Below are 13,980 nucleotides of genomic sequence, written 5' to 3'. Positions count from 1 at the left end.
CTAAAGTTTTATTTATCCTTCATTATTTTTATAAGCATTTTCTGAATTTGGGGGGATTGAGCTCATAAAAAAAAGTAGTTTTAAGTACCTGAAAGTGCCTACAAGCTAATATTTGTTCTAAGTAGCTTTCTCATGTATACAAGAGACTTTTAAGAGAAATTTTATTCTTTTATTGTAAAAGAGTTTAAGAATTAACTATTTCCTTAGTGAGAATTTAAGTTCATCTATCTAAAAAGCATCTAGATTCATAAGCTAGAGAATTTTTAAGCAATTTGCAAAGACCAGTGAAACCTGATGCCTCTAGGGATGTGTCTTTATAAGTAAATTCCATATTTACCACTCCTGTATTAGCATAATCTAATTGCTTAACTATTCAATTATATTAAGAAATTCTAAGTACCAATTACATTGTAGTCTTAGATTTATAAACCTATGTATGAATCTTGGATCTAAGTAAACATGAGGATACAAATTTATGATAGAAATAATCACTACATGCAAATTTAGACTTTTGAATGTGTCTAATATTATATAAAAGATAAGCTATCTATTTTATTGAAGTTACACAGCTAAATATGTTCCAATGACATACCTTATAATTTCAATCACAAGCCAAGAAGTATGCATCCTCAAAAACAAAAAAAATTTCTACTTGGGAATTACATACTAATGGAAATCAACAAAAATTGTACAATGAAATTTAATGACAATGTTAGGAACAAATTAAAATCCTATTCTGGTTAGCAGAGTAGATAACACTATATTTTTTATAATGCTAGTTCAGGTGATTGTGTTTGTCTTTATCTTTTGTTTCTTAATGTCTAGAAGGTTAAAAATTACTTATTTCTCAATTTTAACACATAAAAAGCAGTAAATAATTGGAATGGCTCATTTGTACATTTTCTGTTTTTAATTTTTACTTTGTTGGGTAAGTATGTTAGCTTAGAACAAAAGTAAATAAACATCAAGCCTTTTTCCTTTTTTGTTGTTCTGGTACTATTGTTGACTTTTTTATATTCTTGCTGAATAAAATGCCTTCACACTATTTCCTATTATATGTTTTAAATGCTCGATGATTTTTATTCTATAAAGAAAGGTTTTAAGAAACATATTTTGTTTCTCTAAGTGTTGCTGAAGTCTTGGAAGAAATAGCAAAACCAAATCCTTTTACTAAACAATGAACAAAATGAATCAATTTAATATAATTGTTGGTCATAGTAAAACCGAAACACAGATTTGAGTTCTGATGTAACTATACTGACTGTGACCAGGTCAAATTAGATAATAGTCGAACTAATTGCCCACATGCTTGCCCTAGGCTGATGTTCTTAGGCTATTTATATTTCATAAATATTAGTTGAATTTATCTGTATATATTTGTAGAATACATTATATTCAGGGCCAGAGTGATAGTACAGCAGTAGGGCATTAGCCTTGAATGCAGCCAACCCAAGTCAATCTCTGGCACAACATATGTCTCTCAAGCTTACCAGGAGTGATCACTAACTGCAAAGCTAGAAGTAAGCCCTGAGCACCACCTGCTGTAGCCTATAAATACCCTTGCCAAACATTATACTCATGGTCAGTAGTAATATGCCATGCCTCTTAGCCTGAATAGAATCTTGAAATCTTTGTAATAAAAATAATGATTGAAAAATTTCCATCAATACTTAAAGGAATGCAAATGGTTTTGTGGTGAAATTATATTTTCCACAATATGAAAATATCTCAACACAGTAATTTTTTTCTAAAATGTCCTTTGTACATAATTTTCAAAAAGCATTTGACATCATTAAGTTAGGCTAGACTCCAATTGTTAAAAATTATAATTTTGAATAGTTTAGCAGTTGAGTGTGGGAATAGAGGAACTTTCCCCTTTTCTAATGTTGAGATTATAATGAGAATGGTGCAGCAACTCTTGAACCCACTATGTCTGATAAACGAGTTGAAATGTGGTGCAAAGTTTTCTCAGTATTGTTACTAACTGATATTATAACTCCAGATTATGATAAGGTTGAGCAAAAGTTAGAATTCTGAAATTATTGAAACTTAGATTTTGGAAAGAGAATCTGATAAATCAAAAACTGCTATTAGTCTATAACTGAGACTCATAAATGCAGGGATGGGTCAAACCAACAAAACAAATGTGTTTTAATTTAAAAGTTTGTTTTTATATAGTTTTAATTAGTTCTTGGCAGATTGAACTCGCCTTTTTGGAGAGCTTATGTAAATGTTGTTGCTCATTTTTATGTTCCAGGACTGTTCCGAACTTTCCTTTGTAAATTACTTATTTCATTGAATTGGAACAATTAAGTCTATCTCTCTCAAGAGGGTGAAATGTCTTTATGACAGGTATCTTGTCCTACTCTGTTTCATACTCTCCAGTTGAATCATGCAGGCTATGACTCAGATATTTGGAAAAGTCAGGGCTTCATTGTGATAATGGAACAATAACTAAGCATTCAAGTCATAAACCATGGATTCCTTTTAGATTATGGTTAATACAGACAAATATGTATTTTTCTCCCCACAGTCTCCAAACGTCCACAACTACCCAGATATGGAAGCTGTTCCCCTGTTGCTAAATAATGTGAAAGGGGAGCCCCCGGAGGACTCGTTATCAGTAGATCACTTCCAAACACAAACTGAGCCAGTGGACTTGTCAATCAACAAAGCCAGGACATCCCCCACAGCTGTTTCATCCTTCCCTGTTTCCATGACAGCGTCTGCGTCCTCACCTTCTTCTACTTCAACCTCTTCCTCATCTTCTAGTCGTCCAGCCTCATCCCCAACCGTTATAACATCAGTATCTTCAGCATCCTCTTCGTCAACAGTATTAACTCCAGGGCCCCTTGTTGCCTCAGCCTCTGGCGTGGGAGGCCAGCAGTTTTTGCACATAATCCATCCCGTACCGCCTTCAAGTCCCATGAATTTACAGTCTAACAAACTAAGTCATGTTCACCGCATCCCTGTGGTGGTTCAGTCGGTGCCTGTAGTCTACACAGCTGTGCGGTCGCCTGGAAATGTGAACAACACTATTGTCGTGCCCCTTTTGGAGGACGGGAGAAGCCATGGCAAAGGTAAGAGATGAGTGACGCCTCGTTGCACTTGCAGCCTCGAGGCACACATGCGATTAGTGCCCCTATGTTGTGTACAAATACCCCACATCCATAGAGGGATACCAGCTGGTCAGCCACTGTGTAGAGAACAGTCCTGTAGAATCCAGCCTCATGTTTTTAGAGTCATAGCATCAGAATGACTTAGCTTATATTTTTTGCATTCGGAGTCATTTCAATCTAGAAAGCAAATACTTCCATTTAGAGGTATTGAGTGCCATCGAAATCTCAAAGAGGACAGATTTTATTTTTTTAGAATTGTTTTTTTAGAGCATTGCTGTATGGGATATGGAGATGCGTTCATCGCTCAACAATATTAACCATTGTGAAGTTTTTAATGTTTCTTCTTGCAGTTTTTCAGTCAGAACTTATTTGGGTTATTATCATATATTAAATGCCTTAAAGTTGTGGTGCATGAAATGTCATCATCCAGTTTTGAATAGCTTGCTAATTAAGGTGCTATTAAATTAATTCTAAAGTTAAGTGGTTGGCTAATAAAGTCTATAGCTTTATTTCTCATCTTTGTATAAAACTAAGTTATTGTCACTTTAGATAACTAGATGGTTAAGACTTTGGAAATGTTTCAACATGTATTGCTAATATTCCCTAATGGTGTGATATGATAGTTATATATACAGTTACATATAATAGTTATGCAGTTAATCATGAAGCCATTTTTCTAAGTTCTCATTTCCCCCAATTTTTACTAGAAGGAATTATAATGGCATCATGCTGTCAATTTTATATTTCCTTGCCAAGAATATAAAAGTAAATCACTCTTCTAAAGAAATTTAAATGTGTCTAATCACTCCTCATTTCTTCTTAAATTAAATGCATAGCATGTGTTTTGTCTTCACAATGAAGATATAAGAATTAAGACTTACGTTGTATTACTTTTTATTTTGTACTGTACTGATGCCCATAATTAACATGTTGATGTCACCATGTACCACTGGTGGATCACAGTTGAATGTGGCTTACTCAACAAAAAATTTACAGTGCCATTCTCAATGTGTTAAACTGTGATTGAGGAACACATAAAACATTGTCTTCTCATAAAGTGCTAGTAAGCATGGTTGTTTGGGTTTATGTCTTCTCGTAAAATGCTAGTAAGCATGGTGTTTTGGTTGACTTGGTTCAATCAAGGTAGGATTCAATGCATAAAAAAGTAAGATTTAATTGTACACTTAAAGACATTTCTGCAGATATATACTCAAAAATTGATGCATTACTCTTTTATCTGGAATAAGTTTTCTCATAACAATTGAAATAAATTTATTTTACCTTCCAAATTTTACCAAGTGAAAAAATCTCTTGACATACAGAAGTTTTCTACTACAAACCTGAGATATAGGCATGTATTGCCCTGACAACCTCACTCTTTTGTGCCAAAATGAACTAGTCACCCCCATCTATTTTTTGGGGGCCACTTCTGACGATTCTCGGGGTTTACTCTTGGTTATGCACTCAGAAATCACTCCTGACAGGCTTGGAGAACCATATGAGATGCCAGAGATTTAACTGGGTTGGCCACTTGCAAGGCAAATGCCCTACCCACGATATGATTGTTCTGGCCCTACCACCATCCTTTTAATAAACAATTCAAAGAAAAAAGAATCAGAATTTCCTTTCTTTGAATTTACTTAAGTTGAACCCTTTTAGATATTACTAATACTTGTGATAAAAATTAGATGATAAATTGAATAATAAGCCAAGGATATAATATTTTTATTTTAAAATGTAGATGCATCTGTACATTTTATATAAATCAGAGATGAAAAACAAAACTAAGTTTTTATACAGAATAATATATAAGCATGTATATAAATAAATAAAAATATATATGAGAGGATATGTACAAGCACAGAATATAATCTTTTCTGAAATAGAATTAAAGAAAATAAGGACTCCGTTATGAAGTTGGTATTTATGCCAGTATTTTAAAAAATAAATTATATTCACTAGTGACAATTGACTATTATTTTATTTGCCATTGTTTTACAGCACAGGCTATTTTCATTTAAGCAGTACAGTATATGCTAATGTATTCTCTATGTAAGTGTTGAGTTACTTTCATACAATAATTTAAATTCAGTTTTCTCACATCCAAAATAGAAAGTTGTATGAAATTATAAACCAGTAAGGTGGACATTAACCAGATCTTTGGATCAAGAATATGTAACTTAAAATTATGATTATCTCTCATTTGTAGCTTAGACTTTAAGAAAGTTATTAAAGTTTACTGATCATTTTCTTTGGCAATAAAATGGGAATAATAAGATGTGCCCTTGGAAATAGCAAAGATTTAATAGCTCATTGGTAACTACCAAGCATTAATCAATTATTGACAAAAACTTCTAATTACTTATCATTATTAATATCCTCCAAGCAGTAAAACTCAAGTTTTCTTCCCATCATATAAAACCAGGTTAGGAATAGTAAAAAAGCATATTGAACTTAAAAATGAAAAACTGTTCCCAAAATACTGCTATGGAAATGTTTCTTAAGGTTGTTACTGCAATTTCTAAGGTTTTAGAGTTTTGTATGAGAAATTGTCTGGGAACATGCTATATTTTTAATTTTTATTAGTGTATATTAAGTTTTTATAATCACCATATTCTACAAATACGGCTCTGTAGCATTTTACAAGTTTTTTTTTATTGTTTAACTGATTAAGTAGATGATGGTAAAAGTGTCAAGTGGAGGAGGCCTGCCTCCCTCATCAAATGAATAAAGGAAAGGGCATTTCAGTAATTCTTCTAGTCTTTATTTGCACATAGATGGCTGGGCACTGGTCCAGCATTGGAAATAGCCACATGATAAAGGACACCCCTGTTTATATTTCTACCCTGGACTTATGTATCTGATATAACTGAACAGAAAGGAATTATGACATTGGCATTGGATTTTCAAATATTAATGATAAAACTAAATAAGAATACAAATTCATACAAATGTAAATAATTATACTCACCAGTGCCTATGAAAGCTAGAACAACATGGTAGAGAAGGGACCAGTATGGCAAAGATAACTGGAAATGATCACTCTGGACAAAAACTGGGTACTGAAAAAAGATAAAGGATATTTCTGGTACCCCTTCATTGAAAATAGTGCAGACCACAGTGTCTAAAAGGAGGGAGGGAAGAAAAAGGAGGAGAGAGAAGTAAAGTATTTGCCTAGGGCAGGCATAGGGGAGAGGAGAAGGGAAGCTGAGGACATTAGGGAATGTGCACTGGGGAAGGGGGGTGTATATTGTAAGACTGAAACTCAGCAATGAACATAGTGACTTTGTTACTATGGAGTTTAAATAAAGTAATTAATTTTTAAAATGTTGGTACAACATGTGGCCAGAGAGAGTTCAATGAGGTCGGATGCTTGCCTTGCATGCAACTGACTTGAGTTCTTTCCTTAACTCCACATTTGGTTCACCAATTTGCTAAGAGTGTTCCCTTAGCACAGGGCCTGGAGTAAGCCCTAAGAATAGCCAGCTATGCCCCCGCCAAAAAAAAAAAAAAACCCTAAACTTGGTACTATGCTTGGCCATGACTAGTAGGTAGTCAATTCCCTTCTATGACATATCACACAATGTTTACGCTCCTGTCTAAGGTAATAATGGCCTGTGAATTGAGTCAATTTGCCATTGAAATGTTTGCTGAGCATCTATCATGCATCCCGCATTTTATTGGCATTAGAGATCCACTGTTGAATAAAACAGACACTGTTTCTATGCCAGAGTGTCTATAATCTACTGGGAAATACTGACATTAAGCAAAAAAAGTATCATACAAATAACTGATACTGTGGACAGGATTGGACTAAAACATAGACCAAATATGGATTTGCCTGCAGGGGAAGGTTTAATTATAATTGCAGATAGAAAATGATGTGTTTGACAAAAGTATTTTAATGCAAGTTGTTATCTGTAAATTAGGAGAATCCTTTTTACTAGGAGACACAGAAGGAGATGGTTGTTAGGGTTTGGGAATAGGATACTTTGAAATATTCACTTGAGTATATTTTACTAGCCATAGAAAGATGTGCAAATGTCATGAATCTGAATAGAATGTCATACCATCTAAATATTTTTTCTCTATCCATATCCTTAAAAGAAAGGCCAGAGATGTAGGTAGGACAAGGGGTCAAGCCTTTGCCTTGCATGTGTCAATCTAAGTTCTAGTCCTGGCAACACATGTAATCTGATCAGAGTCAAGAATGATCCCCTAGCACAGAACCAGGAAATAATTTCCCTGAGAACAGCCATATCCTGTTTCCTCCAAATCCCCTTTCCCCAGTCTAGAACTAAGTAGCTTAAAGAATGTAGAGGTGGAGGACTGACACATTGTTAGCTCATCAGGATGCTAAGATTTATCAGTTGGACCTTAAAAGGGTGCAACTGGGATCCAATATGAAGCTGGAGCAGTGGGATAGCAGGTAGGGTGTTTTTCTTGCACACAACAGGCCCAGCTTGATTCAATCTTTAGCATCTCATATGGCCTGAGCATCACCAGGAATAATTCCTGAGGCAGAGACTGGAGCATCTCTAGATGTGGCCTTACTCTCCCAACCCCAAAAGTACTATGTACTATGAAAAAAAAGTAGGCTATTGCCTTGAAAGATGCAATAAACAGACATGTTAGACTAAAGAGGAGGTTGGCAAAGGTCTGGGAAAATCTTTTCCTTCAATGTACAGAATTACATGGTAGCAATTGTCCCTGAATGGCAGCACTGCTCAGTAAAGGGTCTGAAGTAAAGGAATCAGCCAGCAACTGACTGCACCGGAGAACTGTTCCTGCATTTCCTGAGACATGATATTCATAAGCAAGTCCCATGAGGGATTTTTTTTTTTTTTTTTACCTCATAAAGGAATTTCATGGGGGAGTTTTTGGGTTGATTTCCCAGGAGATTTTATTTCATTGTATTTGTTTTTGTTTTTATAGCTGTCTGGTAGCAGGAAAAGCATAGAGATTATAAGATCACAAGCAAAGTGTTTCTTGCTCTTGTCTTGATGGCATATTAAGTCTGTTTAGGTCTCTTCTACTTCCCATTTTCCTTTTCAAGTAAGGGAAGTGGAAGACTCCTATGGAGATTTCCAAGTGAAGACAGTATCTTGCTAAATGTATTCATTTTATTTATCATTTAAAATATTTCATTGACTGAAATACTGCGATTTATGATATTGTTAATAGAGACAGAGACTGTATTGAATACTACTAAGGGGCCGAATGAAATGACACTGTCACTAAACTGGTGGCAAGAACAGAGCTCATGGGTGACATGGGCAAGTCTCACTGCAGCCATGAAGTGTGTTTGTGTTCAGATGGGAGGTGAGAGATGAAGGTGAAAGTCTCGATAATCCTTGGGTGCTGTTTGGCTGGAAGGAGTTGTAGATAAAATTAGAATAAGAAATGGAAAACTACATAGACTCTGAAGGGAAGAAGATTCTGGAGAAGGATATACTGTCGAAATAAGTCTTTAATTGTGCATTACTGATTATATTATATAGGAGAAATAAACCATATCGTATGGTCATTACATCTGAACTCTAAAATCAATTTGGATTGTTTTTATGATAAAAGTATGTTATAGAAAATGAATGGAAATGTAAAAAAAAGGTGAGAACATAGTCTAGAATTGATGATGAGAAGCAGGCAAATAAAAAGGCCAATAAAAATTCAGCTTCTGTTGCTAATTTCAGATCTAACCAGTATTAATCTGCTTATAGAATCGAATATTTCTCCACCATCTTTCATCATTGCTCTCTTGAGCTACCCAATGCCCAGGAAAGTTTCTAAGACAGTTATATAGGACTTAATTGTTCCTCTTGCAGCCCCATTTTTTCCTTGCATGATATGCAATGCAAGCAGCCTAATTTTCCCAATTTTCCACAATATACTGATTGGATCTAGACTTTCTATTGTCAGTGTCCATACTTGGAAAATTGCTTCAGTACAGTAGTTAAAACAGTTATGCAATTATGTTGTTGTCTAAAGTATATTTGTCTCCAAATTCTAGTTCGAGCATGTTGATACCACTCTAAGAAATCAATCCCTTTGGGGCATGTAATTTCTTTGGCCATCTCCATTAAAAGAGTGTTATTTTCTTATTATTTTTAGATGAAGTGATGAATTCTCCAAAAATATACCATAGCACTCATTGAGGAGATTCAAAGGGATGTGGCCGTGGGCAAATTTGAAACACTCACACCCCATTTTCTTCCTGCAGACAGTTGCTTTTCTCAGCAGCCTACAGGAAGAAGCCACAAGTGTATTTTTAGTCCTGTGCTGTTTATTTTTGTGAAAGGAAATATGGCTGTTACTGAGATTCCTGCGAAGCTGGTTGGAGAGCATGACTCTCGCCCCTGCACATTGAATGCAACTGCAATTTGTTCTCCTTGAAAACCCCCATTTCAGATGTCTTTGTTGCATTCATTTTCTCCTGCTGTCTGGTGTCTACGTTGTTGATGTGGATAACGTCTTGTTTTAGGTCATGTCAGCAAAAACTTGCTGTTTCTCTTTACACCACACATGACTGTCCTCTTGTAGTTCACCCCTTATTGCAATCCTTGGATCATCTGTCAACATGATCAGAATAGTTTGGAGCAACTGAACTATGTATCATTGGGTACTTTGGGCTTTGTTTGTTGGTGGTTGAACTAATTCTAGCTGCATTGAATTTTATTCTTTCCTTGCACTACCAGGTTTATCTTTATGTTTTCATTTGCATTTGATTGTTCTGACAAGATCATAGCCTGCTTTTTTCTTTCTTTCTTTCTTTCTTTCTTTCTTTCTTTCTTTCTTTCTTCTTCCTTCTTTCTTTCTTTCTTTCTTTCTTTCTTTCTTTCTTTCTTTCTGTCTTTCTTTCTTTCTTTCTTCTTTCTTTCTTTCTTTCTTTCTTTCTTTCTTCCTTCCTTCCTTCCTTTCTTTCTTCCTTCCTTCCTTCCTTTCTTGCTTCCTTCCCTCTTTCCTTCCTCCCCTCCCCTTCCCTCCCTCCCTCCCTCCCTCCCTCCCTCCCTCCCCTCCCTCCCCTCCCTCCCCTCCCCTCCCTCCCCTCCCTCCCTCCCTCCCCTCCCTTCCTCCCTCCCTCCCTTCCTTCCTTCCCTTCCTCCTTCCTTTCCTTCCTTCCTTCCTTCCTTCCTTCCTTCCTCCTTCCTTCCTTCCTTCCTTCCTTCCTTCCTTCCTTCCTTCCTATTTCTGTTTTGCTTTTGGATCACACCTGGCATTGTTCAGGGGTTCTTCCTGGCTTAGAAATCACTCCTCACAGGCTCAGGGATGCTGGCAATGGAACCAAGATCCATCCCAGGTCAGCTGCAATCAAGGCAAACATTCTACTGCTATGCTATTACTGCGGCCCCTCTTTCTTTAATTTTTTTTTTAAATATTGCTGGTATGGAAGTTGTCTGGCTTGTTGGTGGTTATTTATTTAATTCTTACATAAGTGACATGAGTAATTTAATTTTATTACTATAAAATAGGCTGGAACTTGTTAAAATTGTGAGGAACCTAGCTTAAATTTACTGAAAATTGGATTTTTTTTTTTTTTGCCGTGGATGGGGGCAACTGGCAGTGCTCAGGGATTATTTCTAGTCCTGTGTTTCTGAAATCACTTTTGGCAGGCTTGGGAGAACATAAGAGATGCCAGGGATCACACCTAGGTTGACTTCATGCAAGGCAAACATCCTATTCACTGTGCTATCACTCTGACCTTCGAAAAATTGATTTTTTTGGTTTTGTTTTGTTTTGGGGCCACAACTAGTGATGCTGGGGTTACTGCTGGCTATGCGCTCAGAAATAGCTCCTGGCTTGGGGAACCATATGGGACACGGGGGACAGAACCACGGTCTGTCCTGGGTCAGCCGCGTGTAAGACAAAAGCCCTACCGCTGCACCATCGCTCCTGCCCCCAAATAATTGATTTTTAAATAAAAGTTCACGATACTTTTTTTTTTGGTTACAGATTCATCAGTCATTTTTCAACCTAAGATAGAAGTCTATTTGATTTTTTTTTTGGGGACATGTCCAGAAGTTTGAATAGATTCCACTGGAAAGTTGGTTTATTATCCAAAAGATCTGTAATCTGTCAATTCTTTTGATAGATTAGGTTGTTCTAAGATTGGTGAAAATAATTGGCTTAGAGAGGGCACAGAAGTTTTCTATACTGTTGTAAGTAAATTCACAGAAGAAATAAAATTTAGGTAAGCTCCTTATAAGTGATAATGGTCAACTACTGAATTTGACGGTCTTTCCAAACTGTAAACACATACAGACACTTTGATTATTACGTATGTTCAATATATAAGAGGAGGAAGAAGTGTAGGTATCAGAGGGAATTCACCTGAAGAGGAATCTTATTCTCATTCAGAGATAGGTATTACTTAAGCATGAAGTACGGACAGGAGACAGATCCATTTGTTAGATAAATTAACTACAGTAAAAATGTCCACAAAGTGAACTCTGTGTTCATTAAATTAAAAAGTGCCAACATATCTTAGGTTAACTTTATCCTATAATAAAACATATAATCCGTATTTGAATAGATACTGTAAAATATAATATTTTACAAGTATTCTAATTTATATCTAGATTTTTTCACTATAGTTGAGCTTTTCCTCATAATATTTTAAACATGGAACATTGCAGTTTTTTGTACGTACATACATACATATGTTTCACTTGCACCTAGGACGCTACTCCCAGCTCAGTGTTCAAGACTCTGACCTGAGAGTCATGTATGTATTATACTCAGGCCTCACAACACTTGATTATCACATTGCTTTCTCTCTCTCTCTCTCTCTCTCTCTCTCTCTCTCTCTCTCTCTCTCTCTCTCTCTCTCTCTCTCTCTCTCTCTCTCTCTCTCTCCCTATATGTTAATTTTGAAGTGTATCTTTCACTATATTAGTAGTTTTAGGGGTTGTTCTCCCCCTTTTTCTTTGGGTTTGGGGCAGTAGTACCCATGGATCAGTATCGAGGACCATGAAGGACTCCTCAGTCCAAACTCAGGCCATCCACAGGTAGACATGTGAGTTATAGTCCTAATTCACTTTTTATGGTTTTTATTTTTTCATTAAAATGCTATGATTTACAAAGTCATTAATAGATGAGTTTTAAGTTCTCAGTATTCTAACACAGTCCCCCTCTAGTGTTCCCTTGCTACAAAGTTCAATCATGCTTTTCTTTTCTAGTATTATTTTCTACTTGAATATAAAGCTAATCTTGAAGAGTATAGGTGTTATTATGCAGCATTGTTTTACATTAGGCTGCAGGCATTTATAGAATGTGTTGATAATATTTGTTCAAATGTAGTCATTACCAGATAATCTGATGTGAAGAGGTTTATTTAGTATATTTAGCAAGTGGACATTTAACTTTGATTCTTCTAGGAAGGGAAGAATATTTTTTCTTTCGCTTTTTTGGGCCACACCCTGTGACGCTCAGGGGCTAGTCCTGGCTATGTGCTCAGAAACCAGAAATTGCTCCTGACTTGGAAGGGTGGGGATCGAACTGAGGTCCGTCCTAGGTTGGGCATGGAAGGCATGCAAGATTACTTCTTGCGCCACTCCTCTGGACCAGAAAGAAAGAATCTTAATACAAGAGAGTAACCTGATGTCAGTATTAAGAGGACACTATATTTAGTTGTCTTTTGAATTATTTTAAAATTTTGACTGTAATTTCTTATCCCTATATTTTCTTTACTCCTTATTAATAATTATTTTTCTGTTCCAAACTATGTTACTGTTTTCTCAATTCTTTCTACTTATTTTTTAATTGTTTATGGAGAATTTGCCTAGCATTCTGTTTTGTGTTCTGTTTATAATAGGTAAAATTGATATTTGTCTGTATAATAATCAAGGGTAATAATCCTCTCCTTGAATTTTTCTTCTGCCACATTTACTTGGGGAGACATGCTTGGCTGATCTTTCATCAGTGTAGTGTTTGTAATGATCAAGAGACTTCTTCCTTCCTTCCTTCCTTCCTTCCTTCCTTCCTTCCTTCCTTCCTTCCTTCCTTCCTTCCTTCCTTCCTTCCTTCCTTCCTTCCTTCCTTCCTTCCTTCCTTCCTTCCTTCCTTCCTTCCTTCCTTCCTCCCTCTCATCTATTAAATAGTTTGTTTTACTCAAGCAAAGTTTTATAGATCAATGACCGGCCCAAGAATGTTTGCACCTTCTGTTATTGCAAACTTATTAATTAATATCCCCTCTTCTTGGGTTTTTGGACAGTGCTTAGGGTCAGCTCCTTGCTCTGAGCTTGGAGGTTGCTCTTAATGGTATTGTAGAGTGGAGGTTGGGTGCATATTATTAGTGCTGTGGATCAAACCCAGACTACTTCATGGGCTCAGTCCATTGATCTAATCTTTCTGCCTTTTCTCAAAGCCAGCTCCCATGTGTGAGGTCCTGGGTAAAATTCCTAAATATGTGCATAATGAAATGCAGTTGAGTAGATTAAAACATATCTGAGAGTAGTAGTAGAGTGATATGCATTCTATCCAAAATTTCTATTTAGTAACTGATGTACGTTGATGCACAAGGAGACAGTGAATTTTTGTTTGTGGGAGATAGAGGCAGTCAGACAAACAAATCTTGTTGCAATGTGTTTTCCTTACCATGTTTCCTGTCCAAAAAATTTGTGCAAGATCTCAGAGTCCTTTTTCTCCCTCATGCTGAAGCTTCCCCAGGTCTTCACCTCTGTCTACTTCCTCTCTGAGTAAAACAAGCCAAAGGACAATATTAGTCAAGAACAATTGTTTTTGCTTCCAAAGATTAAGGACAGTTTACCCTCAGTTTAACCCCCATCCAAAAGCCTAACCCATACATAGTTTGTTTGTCAATAAGATGGAATGGGGCTGGAGCAATAGTTTAGTAGATGGGTGA

At 36.1% G+C, this 13,980-nt stretch overlaps 1 protein-coding gene across 1 annotated transcript in view; it reads left to right on the top strand.

The window, feature by feature from the left end:
- KLF12 (KLF transcription factor 12) overlaps positions 1 to 13,980 on the top strand; it is a 501,377-nt gene that overhangs the window by 323,947 nt on the left and 163,450 nt on the right. Inside the window, exon 4 of the mRNA XM_049778917.1 lies at positions 2,534 to 3,080. Within this exon, the coding sequence (XP_049634874.1) occupies positions 2,534 to 3,080 (547 nt within the window). The remainder of the gene's footprint in view (positions 1 to 2,533; positions 3,081 to 13,980) is intronic.

The sequence above is a fragment of the Suncus etruscus genome, chromosome 8 (genome assembly GCF_024139225.1).
Source record: "Suncus etruscus isolate mSunEtr1 chromosome 8, mSunEtr1.pri.cur, whole genome shotgun sequence".
NCBI classification, from domain to species: Eukaryota; Metazoa; Chordata; class Mammalia; order Eulipotyphla; family Soricidae; genus Suncus; species Suncus etruscus.
The sequence above is the reverse complement of the archived record's forward strand: the minus strand, read 5'-3'. Positions and strand labels throughout refer to the sequence as shown.